General features: G+C 37.6%; 1 protein-coding gene and 1 pseudogene across 1 annotated transcript in view; both read left to right on the forward strand.

Annotated features, from left to right (window-relative positions):
• Positions 1-16974, forward strand: part of UGGT2 (UDP-glucose glycoprotein glucosyltransferase 2) — a 137774-nt gene that overhangs the window by 39871 nt on the left and 80929 nt on the right. The window contains exons 11-12 of the mRNA XM_031466220.2: positions 8181-8272; positions 14238-14388. Of these exons, the coding sequence (XP_031322080.2) occupies positions 8181-8272; positions 14238-14388 (243 nt within the window). The remainder of the gene's footprint in view (positions 1-8180; positions 8273-14237; positions 14389-16974) is intronic.
• LOC105089218 (small ribosomal subunit protein uS15-like) lies at positions 1728-2258 on the forward strand (annotated as a pseudogene).

A 16974-nucleotide genomic window follows, 5' to 3' on the forward strand; every position in this document is an offset into this window, starting at 1 on the left:
ACTATAAACATGCTTTTATGATTGAAAGAAATTCATAATAATTTCTGTTGCTCTATGTAACCATTTTGAAATTCCTTGGAAACAAATTGAAAGTAAACAGTGATTTTAGGAATATTAGAAGAACCAGAAGAATAAAATAGCTATAGAAGAAATGACAGGCAGAAGTTCTTGGTTCAGTATTTCTGGTACATTTACTAACTTTGAGAAAGTTACCTTCTACAAATGTCTCCTGTAAAATGTAACTAATTATATAGTTTAACTTAGAATAATCTTTGGACTTACTTTGTAAATATACACAAGTGTAAGATGGCAGAAATAGTGGAAACATAGTCAAAATGACAAGTTTAGATTGAAGTTATTACAAAAAAGATTATTCTAATATTACATTTAAAAATTTTTTTTCAGTTACATTATTCAGAATTCTCTCAATCCTGGTATTTGCTCTAGTCCCTCATTTTTTCAGGAATTATTTGAATCTTGTAAATTTTAGTATCTTTATTATTTGTATAGTTTAGCATTTTAATCTCAACTTGGCTAGGGGAGGCTAGTTATAGTTAATTTTATTTAGCCATATCATAATTTTAATCAAAGCTGGCCTAAGCAAACTGATGCTTTATTATTCAGTTAGGAATACGATTGATCCTAATAGGAGTATGAGTGTAGTCCAGTTCAAAGTGGTCCTGTTCATTCTCCTAAAAGTCAGAAACAGCAGCAAAGAGAGTGAGTAAAATTCCCACATAGCTAGAAGAATGAAACAACCTTTTCAGCAAAATTAGCGGAAAGCAAAACCCCACACGCTCTTAAATTTTATGGCATGGTGAAACATGCTCAAAACCAGTAGAACTGAAGTGTTAAAGCTACAGTTGTGCTGAAGGGAAGAATGAGTTGCAGGGATCCTGGTGTTGAGAGCCCCAGGAATCATCAGCAGAGGCTCATCCTCAAAGGAGAGGGCTCCACTCCAGGTGGGAGCACGGCGGGCAGTACTGACACCAGGGCAGCACATGCTCTGGGGGGGATTGAGAAGAGGAATCATACTATGTGCATGAAAGTGACACATTTAAGAAAACCTGACTAGTAAAAGAGGGGACAACAGCTCACCCAGAAGACAGGGCAATATCCCTTGATGGCAAGAGAAAAAGTGACTGATGATCAGCCTCTAAACAAGGGTAATGTTTGAGAGTCTGAGGAAGACTGACTGCATTAGGTGACCCATCTTAAACTGTTCATCTCTGTAAGGAAACTTAGAGCCAAGAAACCTGGAAAGCTGATTTTGCCCCTTGTACCCCCAAACAATATCTGGTCTAAGAAAATCTGATTCAAATATAAATAATCGAAAAGGCAAAATTGCTGCATCTGGTAAAGATCTCACTGTATGAGGGGGAAAAGCAGTGAAACTACACTGTAGATGAAGAAACCTTACTAAGCAGAAGAAAACTGAAGTATAACATTTGGACATGTGCTTAAAAAGTTGGTGAAGCTGAGAAGGCAGCACACATGCAGAAATAGAGTAACTCAGAGTGAAGATGGACAGAGAATAGGAGGTAATGCCTAGACAACCAGAGAATGTGAAACCAAAACTGGAAGGACTTTGCAAAGGTGTAGAAAGTAAAGGTAAAACCATTTCTGAAATAAATACTGAAATTACAAGTGGCACAGAGGGGAACTGACCTTATAGAAAACACAGTAGAAGTTCTCCTTTTCGCTGCTGGACCGCCGCCACCGTGAATCACATGCACGCTCCCGGGAAGGGCCTGTCCCAGTTGGCTCTGCCCTACTGCCGCAGTGTCCCGACCTGGCTGAAGCTGACGTCTAATGACGTGAAGGAGCAGATCTACAAACTGGCCAAGAAAGGCCTGACTCCTTCACACATCAGTGTAAGCCTGAGAGATTCACATGGTGTTGCACAAGTATGTTTTGTGACAGGCAATAAAATCTTGAGGATTCTTAAGTCCAGGGAACTTGCTTCTGATCTTCCTGAGGATCTTCATCATTTAATTAAGAAGGCTGTTGCTGTTCGAAGCATCTTAAGAGGAACAGGAAGGTTAAAGATGCTAAATTCCATCTGATTCTGATTGAGAGCTATATCATCGGTTGGCTCGCTATTATGAGACCAAACGAGTCCTCCCCCCCAGTTGGAAATATGGCTCATCCACAGCTTCTGCCCTGGTGGCATAAATTTGTGTGTACTCAAGCAATAAAATCATTGTTTAACTAGAAAAAAAGAAAACCACAGTAGAAGACAGAGGATAGAAACAATAAATGCAAAAAGTAAAAAAGCAATAGAGAGGATTCAAGGGAAGATGATAAAGTAAAGGCAAGTAAAGGAAATCTAATATACCTGGACTAGAGTCCCTGAAATAGAAAAGTCAAACAAATAGAACAAATGTTTAAATCTATAATTAGGAAACTTTCTGAAATAAACGGTCCAGATCCGCAAATTAAAAGTAACCAAAAACGGGCAAAATGAAGACATTGGCTGTTGAACTTTATAGAAAACAAAGGGAATTATTTATGTATTTAGTGAAAAAGATCATAAGGAAAGAAAATTAGACTGGCAGACTTTTCAAGAACAAATTCAACACCAGGAAACAAGCTCCACCTACAAGATACTCAAGGAAAGAAGAGCTGTCCTTCAGGTAGATACGTATATACAGGCTACAGAAGTGCTGAACATTCAAGGACTCAGGTAATACTGCTCCCAAGAGCACTTTCTGAGGAATTTCTTCTGACCAATAACTGATTGAAGATTCTTGGGCAGAACAGCTGCCTGTTGGGCATTGAATATGTGTCAAACTGAAACTGAAAAGCGAGGGGCAGGGTGATAGTGTGGTGTGTAAACAGTACTTACTCTAACAAAGATAAAATACTGCAACTAATAAATATAGGAGGGGAGGTAGAAAATAGAGTAAACCTTCTGATTGCCTTACCTGTAGTACTCGGGAGTCAAGGAGGTGATTAAAGCTAAAAAATCAAGCAGTGGAAGCCTAAACTTATTAAATAAGTCCATAGTTTACCACTAATGAATATAAAACTGTTGAATAAAATTGAGCTGTGCAAGAGGAGAGGCAGCAGAAAGGAGTTAAAAGTTAATCTTATTATTTTTTGTAACAGAAAATCATTAACTATTGATTAAAGAAAGAGATGACTGAGGGTCATTACATGAACATACATGCTTAATAGTGACTAGTGGAACAAAAGTCCAAATCTAATGAAGTATGCAAAGAACTGAATGCACAAGAAAAGAAAGAAACAGACATTTAAAAAAAATCTAGGAAAAGTAAATACAGCAGGAAAGAATGACAGTTGAGGTTAACCATGTCTGTGATACCAGTAAATGTAAATAAGCTTAACTAACATTAGCAAAAAGTTTCAGTTTGGATCATTAGGCATATCCAGTGTATATGAAGTAAAAACTCTTTAAGTAAATTCAGAAATGTCAAAAATTAAAGGATGTGCGAAGGTATACAACCAAACACTATGTTTTAAGAGTAGTGATCTTAAAATACCATAAAGCCAAATTCAGGCCTAAAAACATTAGTGAGCTAAAAATATCCCTTTATAATACCAAAGGCTGTAATTCACAATGAAAAGATAGCCGTCTTCAATATCTTTACATCAAAACACTGCAGCAACATTCATGAAACAAACTGAAAAAATTAAGAACAAAGAAAACCAAAACAAAGCAGGAAAAATTAATACAGGTAAAAATTGAAAGTTAAAAATAGTAAAACTAATAAAATGATAATATATCATAATTAAATGGAATTTATTTGAGAGATGTAAGGATGGTACATAGATTAGGAAATCTATTCATATAGTATCATTACATCTAAGTGGTAAAATTGTATGATTATAGATGCTGAAAAAGCATTTTATAAAATTCAAGATCTATTCCTGATTGCAAAAAAAACCAAAACACTATAAGGAAATTGATTATACTTCCTTAACATGATTAAAAGTGGGCATGTGCACATGTATTTGTGTTTATCTCAGCTTTGTGTCTGCTCTGAAGCATTAGCATCTTACTAATAGAAAATTACTAGAGGCATATTTACTAAAATCAGGAACAGGACAGTGAAACTCATTATCATCACTGTGATTATTATTACTGCATTAGTTATTAGCCAACATCATTAGTCAAGAGAAATATATTGGAACTATAAAAATGGGGGAAAAGTGAGCAATATATGAGACTCAACTAAAAACAAAAATTAGAGGTGGAAACTGAATATAACTCAATAAAAAAAAAATAATAAATAAATAATTAGAGGTGGAAAAGTGTATTAGTTTGCTAGGGCCGCCATAACACGGTACCACAGACTGAGTAGATTACTCCACAAACATGTATTTTCTCACAGTTCTGGAGGCTGGAAGTCCCATGTCAAGGGTTCAGCACATTCTGTAGCCGGTGAGGACTCTTCCTGCCTCTTGCTGTGTCTTCACACAGCCTTTCCTCAGTGTGCACACAGTGTGCCAGCCTTATGACCTAAATTACCTTCTCAGTGGTAATTACCATCTCCAAAGACAGTGTGTTAGGGCGGGGGGTGGTTTAGGGCTTCAACATACAGATTTGGGATGAGAGGACGCAGTTCAGTCCATAGCAAAGGATAATGGAATGCACAATTAAAATATGTCATGCAGTAGGCTCCATATATTGCAAACAACTAGTTAAAAATTAAAATGTAAGGGAAGACTCCAATTAAGCAACACAAAAAGTATCTAGGAATAAACTTAACAAGTACGTAAAGCCTATATAAAGAAAAATTCAACACTCTACTTAAGAGCATGTTGAAAGGCATAAATATCTTGTATTGGAAGGTTATATTAGAATGAAGTCAATTCTAAGTTAATTTGTAAATATAATCAGAACATAGAGTGTTTTTTTTTCCCCCTGAAACTTGACAGGATGAGTCAAAAAATTTCATGTGGAAAAAGTGGGCAAGGAATAATAGCCAGCATTACTCTGAAAAAATTTAAAAAGCGATAGTGACCTTGGCCCCGTGTGGACACCAGCACAGACTGTGTCTGCTGGCCGCCCGCTGCTCCAGGCTGTTCAGGGATGCTGACGCCACCGACTGCTACCACCTTTTCCACTTCTCATCTACTCAGAATTAGCAGTGAAACAGTTTTGAAAGAAGCCTTGATTTCTGAACGAGAAATCTTGAATTTAATCAGTAAACCAATCATGACATTATTGTGGTTGTCTTGTTTACTGCCTCCTTCAGAGCACACTGAGAGAAAGACAAGAAAATAATGGCTTTCATGTCATTAATCACAGGCAAATGTGTTTGGACTAGTAGTTCACGTTGCCCACTACCACATGATTTAAAATTCAGTGTCAATCTAATATGTGTTTCTTATTGCTTACCATAAGACCTGTTAAATTCTATTTCAAGACACTTTTTGTTTTGGTTGTGGGGAATAGGGATGGGAGGGTCAGGTAACTTTCTTTTTGCTTCAGTAGTGTGAAACAGATTGTTTCAATTATGTAATTACATGATAAACCAAATGCAGGTATTTAAATACAAAATCCAAATAAAAGATTACACCTAATTCCAATAAAAGCTTTCACTTTTCTAATTACTTAGAATGTATGAAAATTTTACCGAGTTCTAGAGAAAATTCTTAGATTAGAATATCCTCTCCAAAAGTTCCTCTGTAAAATATTTTTTGGAATCTGATTTTCTCTCATCACTCATACTGAAAAAAGTAAAACCCTTCCTGTATTAAGGTTTACATCTGGTTGGACTTCAAATTTTAAGTTCAAGATGCATGTAGTTCCAGCATGGGGGCCTCCAGATAAGCTTATAAACCAGCTTGCTTCTGTAGTGCTTAACCGGTCTTCTAAAATCCAGTCAGCTGGAATTTTTTCATCTTCAGCTAATGGCCCTGCTCCATTGGTTGTTAAAGGGGTACATTTCAATAAATTGTTCCCTCTTTTTTGAATGAGGTCATATTTCTCCGTGGGGATTTATCTTTGTTTCTGCTCAAAGCCTATGTGCACTCCCAGCTAAATTCCACTTTAAATTAAAATCTTTTTATATTTTTGGACCTTCAAAATAGTGTGAAATTGGGCCTCAATCTTACATGAAGATAGGCCAGAGGCCATGAGATCTTAGGGAAGACTTGTTCTTCCTCCATCAAGAACCGCGGTGAATTCAACAAGATTCTTGCGGTTTCTGCAGGGCATTTTGTTTTCTGGATCATCTTTTCACTTCATTGTGAATGTAGCACTTCTCTATGTGCACCAGGGTATCTCTGAGCCTGCTGCCTGCCCTCGGTGGGCCCACGGCTCTGCCTCCCGTCCTTCTGAGACGGCCTTTAAAACCCAAGCTTTAGGCCACCTGGGACGCTCGCGATTTCCTTGGGGCAGAGCTTTCAGCGTTTATTACATCCTTGGACTCACGTTCCCGCTTCTTCTCTGCTTTTAGATGAAATCTTTAAAAGGCTGAACTATTCCTTTAGAGAGCAATAGTAATATTTTTAATCTAACATATTTGATATTTTTCTTAGTAGAAAAATTTCAGGATCTCTGGTTCATTATATTGCTAGAAACCAAATTCTTACCCCTTGATTTGAGAAAGGCTGCCTTAAATCATACATTTGGGGTAATTTTCCAGGATTTAAGGCTACCGTCTTTGAGGGGGAAAGAGAAAGAATTTGTCAGCACCGATCTCCAACAGTGTTTCAGCGTCAGGTTCACTGAGTTCAATTTATTACCCTTATTTTGAGCATCGTGTTTGTTCAAGACACTGTGCTTGGCATAAATAGTCTGTGGGAATTAGCAGTTTAGTATAGATCTGTGTTTGTTATGCTTTCTACTTATAGTCGAGATGTCTAAAATGAAGGAGGTGCTGGAGAGAGTTTAAGATAATGCACATGAAAACAGGTAGTGAATTCACTAGGCATCTAGATTTTGAGGTTGGAATGCAAGTTTCTTAGAAAAAGTACCTATTTGATAGAAAAGTACAGCATTAGCTAAAGACAAATCAAAACTTTACCTTTGAACCTCTCATATTAGAGTTTAATCCCTTGCCGGTATTCTGCATAAAGCAAATGGAAATATTTTCTTTCCTGTTACAAATTTAGTTCCTCCTCTCCCCTCTCTGTATGTAGCTCATCTGTCATGGTGAGTGATACAGAAAAATTCACCACTGTAAAGCCTCCTCTGAAACTCTTTAAGTTAGTTACTTCATCTGCCTTTCCAGAATAATTTCTGCAAATCTTTTTTAGGTCACTTATTGTGTGACGTCACTGAAATGCACTGTTTTGAAATTGTTTTTCCTGCTAAACCGATTTGCCTACTCTGGTACTAGACATAATAAAAGCTTCATTTGTGAGTGCTTTATATGTGACTAGATACAGATATACATTACATTTAAACTTTATAACAAACTTGTGAGTATTTCGTTTTACATTTGAGGAAACAGACTTATGGAAGCTAATAAGTAAATTTGCCTAAATCTCACCACTAGTAAGTAGCAAGACTAGGATTTAAACCAAATCTGACTCCCTTACCATGGTCTTACTGACTATTCTGTGTGGCTAGAACACTGCCTTTTTTTCTAGTGCTTGGACTCCTTTCTAGCACCGAGTAGGCACTCGGGAGATACTTACTTAATGAAAAGTTAGTGAACATTGAAACACTGATTTAATGGAAACTTTTATGAATTTAGAGTGATTGCCAAATATTTACACATACGCCAAAGTTTTGAATTCTGGGATATCAAAGAATAGGAGTGTGCCAGCTATCAAATTCTAAGTGTGTGTGTACACATACGCACAGTACAAAATGTAATAGGTAAGTAATTGTCATAGCATTAAAAACTTATTATCACATAATGCAAAATCAGAATACTCAGGTATTATGTCTCTAACCTAATCATTAGATCCCCATCACTTAGATTAAATGGGCAGTACTACCCACATACAGGCCGAATCTGGCCTCCCTCCTGCCTTTATAAACAAAAGTTTTATTGGAACATAGTCATGCGCATTTGCTTGCTGCTGTGGCTGCTTTTGTGCTGCCAGGGCAGGGTTGAGTGGTTCAGCAGAGATGATATGGCTGGCAAAGCCTAAAATATTTACTTTCTGACTTAGTAGAAATAGTCTGCCGACTCCTGACGTAGATCCACTGTTGTTGTATCGGTTGGTGAACTATTATTCTTTTCTGTTTCCAGCATCTTCGAGATAGATATGAAATTCGGCCAGGCGATGCTTCTCTGTATATAAATGGGCTTCATATTGATATCAATGCTTATGATCCTTTTAGGCAAGTATTGAATTATTTATATAAACTATGGTTTTACATATGAAGGTAAACATTGTCCTGAATTTGGTATTCATCAAAATGCAAATAATCACTTTAAACATAAAGCAAATACACCTTTTTGATTGTGCAGAACAGCTCTATTATTTTGGTAGAATATTCTCGTAAGTGTTTCTGAACATCAGAACTGGAAGAGACCTTGGAGATGTTTGTTCAGATGAGAAAATTGAAGTTTCTGAATCCTAGACCTATTCTTCCCCTATTATTTGAAACTGTCTTTAATTGACACATCATTTTGCTGTAATATTTCTTAGGATGAGACTCAGTAGCCAGGAAGCTGTACCCTCCAGAAAAGAACTGAAACGAATATGAGATGTTTTCCCAGAAGAAAGAAACTAACAGGAAGAAGTTAAAGTGCTTGTATCTGTCAGACAGGAAATTTGAAATTATAGATTGCTGGATACTATCTCCTAAGGTCAAAAACGTTCCTCAAAAATGCTCTAGTGCAGAATTAGAAAGTCTTGTATTCATTGTGGTCATTGACCTGTAAATTTAAGTCATGAGCCAAACAGAAGAGAAATCAAACTAAATTTATTTTATTTTTAAAGAGAATCATAAAACTACTTTAAAAATTCATATTTAGACTATAAGATGAATTTAGTAATAAACACAATACTTTAGTTCAAATATTCAGTTTTAGTTGAATTGAATTTGCCTTTATTGAACTTAAATTAACTTTATTTGTTTCATTTTCTTAGTAGTTTGGAAATATATAGGAAAACACAGGAAAGATTGAGAAGTATTGAGTAGTTCAGTTGGGGCTTTTTTCTTTCTTTAGTTGAATCTTTGGACCTAATGTTGGGAAAATGTTCATCTAAGATATAGAGGATAAGTACTACACATAGAGAAGAGCGGTTGTTAGCTCCTGGCTGTAAAATTCAGAGGACAAAAATTGCATCTGTGCTCAGAAGCAGTGATAATAGGCTTAAAAGAGGGCAGAAATGGTAGGTAGATTTTGAAAAGTTTTCTGTGGCATTGTATGGGGAAATTTCCATAGCAAGAACAGTCTGATTTAGTGTAATTTAGAAAGGTTGTAGGTTATTCATGAAATAGAACCACCTTGACTCTTCCACCTAGTACTTAGTGTTTGCAGGATGCATGATACATTTTTGTTCCTCATTAGTGGGATCACTAGTTGTAGCTGCTATTAATTCCCTTAAAGGAGAAAAAAGAAAATATGTGAGGATATTTATATCTTCTGACATTTTTAGCACAAAATAAACAAAGAAAGTTTCTCAGGAGAGATCTGAACATGTAGAATAAACGCAGTGTGAAGAGACTGATGAATGAAAAATATGATTCAGGAAAGAGGAGAGGAAGGAAAATGTCATATTACTGAAATTATATCTTGGATCTAGAGAGAGGTCCTATGCAACTAGTTCTTTAGAATTGTCCATTTAGGGAAAGAACACGAAAGAAGAACTGTTTTTCTCTTCCTTCCTATCCTGTCCCTTGCTGCATTTTTGGGTTGTGGAGAACTGATGCTCTGCCTACGGCCTAACCTTTCTTCCTCTGATCCCAGAGGATCCAAAGCCTCCATGCCTCAGGATCAGGTCAGCATTCGTTCAGTCCAGGCTGTGCCCAAACCTAGCTCTCATCCCCAAGGAGACTAGGATGGTAGGAGGCAGTGGCAGTGACCAGGGGAAAAGGCAGGTAGGACCAAGTAAATTTAGGGAGTTCCGTAAATGTGTCTTACATATCTACCTTAGATACATCTAGCTTAGAACTACTTAATAGTCACCTCAGCCATAGAATGGACCAGACTCTGGTCAAGTACAGCTGCTCAAGAAATGACTCAGGTACAAAGTGGATGTTATGCACTTTGATGGCCAGTCATTTCCTGCTTGAGTAGTGTAACTGCAATATAACTACCGGAAAGAGGTAACAGAGATGTCTTGATATCCCACTTGTGTAGTTTTTCTGTATTTTAATGAAGTTGATTCAGTTCTTTTGAGCTCTTGATAAATACGTATTTGTAATGCAAGCAACATTAAAATTCAGTGTTATAAAATCAATATTAAAATTTGATTTGATAAATATCTGAATGCTTACTACACTGTAGACTGCTAGATATTGGGAGCATAGTGATGAACAAGACAGAAATGCCTTGCTTAAGTAAGATGTACAGTCTAGTAGGATAGCTAATATTAAATAATTGTATTGTGATAAGGTTTATAAAAGGTAAATGGGAATTTTTAATTCCCAGAGATTTAAACTTGTAGAACAGGGGGGACAATGGATATCACATTTCTTCAAGGAAGTGATACTTAAGGATGAATCAGGGGAAGTGAAGAGTTGAGGTTCTGCAAGCGTGACATATTTGAGAAAATGAATGGCCTAGTGTGGCCAGACTGTGCAGTGGGGAGGAGCTGGAAGAAGCTCAGGTTGCGCAGGTAGGCAAAGATCAGATTGTGGAACCATGTTTCAGATTTTGGCCTCAAGGACAGGAGAAGCCAGTGAAGGGATCTAAGCAAATTTAAAGGTAGTAACTATTTAGAGGAGAGGCATGAGAAATTAATTATTTAACAATCCAGAGATATAAGGAGTTTTTCCTGATGAATAAACCTAGCATATTTCAAGAACCAGGTTTTTTTCCAATCAAAATTCAAGATTTGGAAAGAGCAAGGAAGAAACTAGTGCTTGTTGAGGACAACTGTGTGCTCAGTAGTAAATTTACTTCATCGTAATACCCTATAAAGTTATTATTAATATTCTCTTTTTATATATGAGGAAATAAAGACTCAGATTTCACATAAAGATGGGATGCAGCTAGTAGCAGGATTTGAAATCTCATGCCCTTTCAATGTACCACACCATGTAACTCTAGTTTTTCTATTGGTGGTTTTCTTTGGAAAGCAGGTCGAGATAACAAAGATGATAGTTTAAAAGCTATGAGGAATATTACAATTCTGTCACACAAAAAAGTATCTGATCTATAAGCATCATAAAATTTTTTAAATGGAAAGAACATTTGCAATGCCATCCAACATTCTTATTTTACAAATGAGAAAATTTAGACTAAAGGGATTAAGAACTTGAAGAACCCACACATGAAGTAGTGTCAGAACCCCAGCTGAATCTTATTATTAGGTTGGTGATTTATGATTTATCCCAGTTATCTTCTAATAGGTTGGGGCAGGGTGTAAAAAGTCTACTTTAAAGCGGTGATCAGAACTGTCTAGGATTCAGACGTCCTGAGCTGATGTAATACAGGCCAGCTTGAAACACTTCTAAAACAGCCTTCTTCAGAGTTTAGGTATTAAATCTCTACTTTTTAAACGTGGATCTCTACAGTCCTCCGTGAGAACTGTATTTTAAAACCCATATATTGCTTTATTCTGATTCTGCTTATTTCTGAAAGGCAAAATGATTTTCATGAATGGATTTTTGAATGAAGCTCAGTTAAGTATAATAAATATGAATTTTAACACTTGGTTTTAAAAAGTAATAGTCAAAATTCCTCCTTGCCTGGTAGATTTTTACCTTCTCAAACACGAACACACTTTACCATGGTCTGTAAAGCGTTCTCTTTATGGATTTAGGGAAGCAGTTCATTCCTGTAGCCTTCGTGTCCCATCTCCACCACGCCACTGGCTGGGTGGCTGGACGGGGCTTCACCTTTCCGAGCCTCAGCTGCGTGGCTTGAGACATCCTGAGGTGGTTATGGGACTTGGAGGAGCTCTGTTTTTGTTTTGTTTTGTTTTTTTCATTTTACATTTTTTATTGAGTAATAGTCATTTTACAATGTTGTGTCAAATTCTAGTGTAGAGCACAATTTTTCAGTTACACATGAACATGTATATATTCATTGTCACATTTTTTTTCGCTATGAGCTACCACAAGATCTTGTATATTTTCCCTGTGCTGTACAGTATAATCTTGTTTATCTATTCTACATTTTAAAATCCCAGTCTGTCCCTTCCCACCCCCCACCCCCTTGGCAACCACAAGTTTGTATTCTATGTCTATGAGTCTGTTTCTGTTTTGTATTTCTGTTTTGTTTTGATTTTTTTTAGATTCCTCATATGAGCGATCTCATATGGTATTTTTCTTTCTCTTTCTGGCTTACTTCACTTAGAATGACATTCTCCTATGGTAAGTCTATTCCTAGTCTTTTGAGGAATCTCCATACTGTTTTTCACAGTGGCTTTCCTTACTTCCCTCTCCCACTCTCAATGATTTAGAAGTCTTCTTTTACAATTTTGTGTTTATTCTTTTTGTAATTCATGGCAGTTATCTCCTTTCCAGTTATGAGTTTCTCATTTCTGTAGTGTCCTGCTTCTTTTCTATTTAGAGTAGACCTGTCAATATTTCTTTTAGCATGGGTTTAGTGTTGCTAAACTCTTTTAGTTTTTGCTTATCTGTGAAGTTCTTTATCTCTCCTTCTATTCTAAAGGATAGCCTTGCTGGGTAGAGTATCCTAGGCTGCATCTTTTTTTCATTCAGGACTTTGAATATATCTTGCCACTCCCTTCTGGCCTGTAGTGTTTGTGTAGAGAAATCAGCTGAGAGCCTTATGGGGGTTCCCTTGTAACTCACTCTTTGTTTTTCTCTTGCTGCCTTTAGGATCATTTCTTATCCTTGACTCTGGCCATCTTGATTATGATATGTCTTGGTGTGGGTCTGTTTGGGTTCTTTCTGTTTGGGAACATCTGAGCCTCCTGTACTTGGATATCTGATTCCTTTAGGTTTGGGAAGTTTTCAGTCATGATTTCTTCAAAGACCTTTTCAATCCCCTTTGTTCATTCTTCCCCTTCTGGAACCCTTATTATGTGTAGATTGGCATGCTTTATATTATCCCATAGGTCCCTTATATTGTTTTCATTGTTTTTTATTTGTTTTTCTCTCAGCTGTTCTGATTGGGTGCTTTCTGTTGTCCTGTCTTCTAGGTCACTTATTCGTTCCTCTGCATTATCTAGCCTGCTTTGTACAGCCTTTAGGTCAGCTCTCATCTCAGCAAATGAGTTTACTAATTCTACTTGGTTCTTCTTTATAGCTTCTATTTCATTTTTGACATACTTGATATCTCTAAACACTATTTCTTTTAGTTCCTTCAGTACTTTGATCACTCCTTTTTTGAAATCTTGATCTAGTAGGCCATCAATGTGTATTTCCTTGATCGTGCTTTCAGGGAATTTCTCTTGATCTTTTAATTGGGAGTGGTTCCTCTGCTTCTTCATATTGCTCATATCTCTCTGGCACTGTGGCTTAAGGAGTATCAGTTATCTAGTTCTCCTGGAGACTGTGTGCTCTTAATGATTTTATTGAGAGGTCTTTGTATCTTTGCCCTGTTTTGCGAACTCAGCTTGCTGTTTCCAGAGGCCCTCTGCTGGTGCCCTCGTCTGTACTGCTGCCAGTGGCTGTCGGCTAGCAGATCGCGCCTTCTCCCAACACTGGGTCAGGTGCTGAGCTCTTACCCGGTGGGCGGGCGAGTCACTCCCCTCCCAATGCCGCAATCATATGCTGTGCTCGGGCGAGGCAGGTGGGCTGATCATGCCCCTGGAGGAGCTCTGTTTGAAAAGTACTTGGCAGTTATCTGGACCCAGAGTGAACTTCATAAACAGTAGTTTAAGGAATAAAACTGCCCCAACTTTTTGTCGGTAGAGTTATTTATTGATGTTGTTGTTATTTTTAGCAGTAATACTTCTGTCATGTTTAAGAGCTATCAAATTATTATATATATAATTAGAAATTTTAATATGTATTCTAAACAGATGTGAACTTTCATGCTTTAATAGGATTTCCTCTGCATTAAAATTTTATGTATTTATGTCATATTTTGTGCTATTAATAAAAATACCAGTGAAACTTGTTTCTAATGCTTTGAGAAATCTATAAACTTTAAAGGATTTAATAAAAGCTTTTGGGAAATCAAAATAAAACTTATTTCTTTTCTTTAAACATAAAGTCTTTTAGATATGCTGAGACTGGAAGGAAAACTGATGCATGGCCTTCACAATCTCGGGGTTGACAAAGAAGATGTGAGTGAACTTTTAAAATTAAGCTCACATAATTGGGACGATATCTATGCATTAGATATTAGGCATTCTTCAATAATGGTAAGTGCCCATGAAATTCACCTTTTTAAAACCTTTAGTAGACTTAAGACTTACCATAAAACCAAATGTTGGCAGGCTTTAGAATAAATTTAAGCGTTTTGAAAGAGTTTGTAGGAGAACTCAGAAGAAAAAGTAAAAGTAGATTCACCCCCTCTCACGCTTATATCTTCTTCCCCCTTCCTCATATTCTCTGCTTCCTCACAAGAGTACGTTCTGAATCTCATTCAGTATCCTTTCTACCTTTAAAGAAGAAAACAAAACAAGAACAGCAGAATAACCAAACAGCAGCAACACCAAATGGTTAAAATCTGAGGAAAGTAAGAATATCACCTTAATGTAGTGAAAATGTTGCCTAACAATTTGCAGTGGCCTCCTAACATTCTGGTCCAGGTTTTACAGCCTGAGTGAATTTTTTTTAAATCTAATTATGTCACTTTTCCTTGCTTAAAGCCCAAAGAGTCCATAGTGTGGCCTATGAGGTGTAAACGGCCTGCCCTTCCCTTTCGTTTCTCAAACTATGGCATACTCTTTTTACCACTGTCCTTTATCCCATGCTCAGAAAGCAATTCTTCCTCTCTCTTTCCAGTTAATGCCTACTCCTTTTTCAGGCTTCAGCTCCACACAGTACTTCCTGAGAGAAGCTTTCCTTAACCATCCAGATTGGATAATTATTTTATGTACCCATTGTGTCAAGGAATCCCCAAGATCACCCTCAGGTTGAGGGGTTCGCTAAAAGGACTGACAAGGCATAGAAGTTGTTACACTTAAGGTTACAATTTGTTAGAGCAGACGAATACCAAGCAATACCAGAAGTGGAAAGGGCATGGGGTAAAGTCCAGAGGAAACCACGTACAAGCTTCTAAGAGTCCACTCCAAGTGGAGCCACACAGGACATGCTTAATTTGATGTGTGACAATCTGTCCAAAGTGCTACCTATTAGGGAAGCTGGCTTGAGCCTGGGAGTTCAGGATTTTTTAAAGGGGTTTAGCATTTAAGCATGTAACGGCCGCGTGACTGATCTCAGTCACAGAAGCTCCAGACCCTGAGAGGAAAATCAGGTGTTCATCATAAATCATGTTGTTTGTATAAACTCTGTATACAGACTGCTGGAGCATACAGCAAGGCCCTTAGCATGCAAAACACTCTTATCAGTCAGAACATTCCAAGAATTCAATTCCCAGGAGCCAACCTAGAGAAACTTTATCAGGAGAACAGGCCTTTCTTGGGAATGTGCAAGGGGTGGACAACCCAGGCTTGCTAAGTTAACCCTCTCCCCCTCACCCCCTCTCTCCCGCTGTCTCCCTCTCTCCTTTATTTTTACTATATGGCGACAGAAGTCTCTGTTATGTTATCCAATCACCTGCTAAATTTTGGACAGAGATTTTCTTAAATGCTTCGAACCAAAAAAATCTCCCAGTCTTTGCAGAGGGGCTCTGTGTGTGTGTGTGGCACATGGAGAGGGGGAGCAGCACGCGCTAAACACTCAGCCAGGTAGTCTGCATCGCTGCCTTGGCCTTCAGTTCTTGCTTAAATAGAGCTTCGAAGTTGACCTGAGGTGCGAATGCCGGGCCTTCTCAGGTCTTTGCTGAGCATGTGCATGTTTCTGGGCATGCGCGTGGCCTTTTAGATCCTAGAAGTATGTCAGAACTTCCCAAAGCCCTGTTTCCTAAAACAGCTCATCCCCCAGCCTTTCCTCACTAGGTCTATGGTTACTCTATTGTTTGCCCCAACTGTTTTCTGTTGTCTCCGGCAGGAGCGACTAAAAAACATTTGCCTGTAAATGTTTTCCACAAATTAGGGTAGCAGCTTTAACTAGGCAAGTTATAAGTTAGGAAGGATAAACACAAGCCTTTTCAGTGGATTTTCTAGGGAATCAGCAGACAGTTCAAACAAAAAATTTCAATTCCTTCAGAATAAGGTCTCTTCTGCTCCCTTCAGTATTGGTACTGGAATGTGAGCTGTTATTTTCAAGGTTATGGATAAGCTTGGGAACAGGAGATGGGACTAGGGTAAGTTACAACACCATAGGTCTCACTGTTCTTACTGAGGTTCAGCCATTTTTCTTGAATAAATGCTCAGGATTGTTACAACTTTTGGTTAGTTTTCATGGTTCTTAGAATGTTGATTCCCAAAGAGTTTCTTGTTTTGTTTTTACGTAAGGACATAGTTTAGGAATTCCTTACTCAACTGTTTTAGCTGATTTCATTCCCTAAAAAGAACCCAAAAGATGTGAACTCTAAGTCTTTTAAGTTCTTTGCTTCTCTTATAAAGAGATTGAGTCTCTAACAGTGTGACCCATCTTCTAATTATTTGTTGACCCATATAGCTCCTTGGACATTGAGGAGATTGTCTTACAGGTCCTAATCTATAACTGGCAGTGATTTTTTTCAGTATCTTGGTGCCCCAGTAGATAGAAAGGCCCAAGTTATGACCAGCAGAACTGACGGAGGTGGGTCACTGGAATGTCGGTGCCACTTCTGCTTCTGGGTATTCACCTAAGATTGAAGAAAGGGCTGTTGAGTGTTTCTGGGCCTGGCCTGGGTGATTACCAGTGTTGTCTCAGGAGTTCTCCAAAATGAATCAGGG

This window comes from Camelus dromedarius, chromosome 13 (genome assembly GCF_036321535.1).
Source record: "Camelus dromedarius isolate mCamDro1 chromosome 13, mCamDro1.pat, whole genome shotgun sequence".
NCBI classification, from domain to species: domain Eukaryota; kingdom Metazoa; phylum Chordata; class Mammalia; order Artiodactyla; family Camelidae; genus Camelus; species Camelus dromedarius.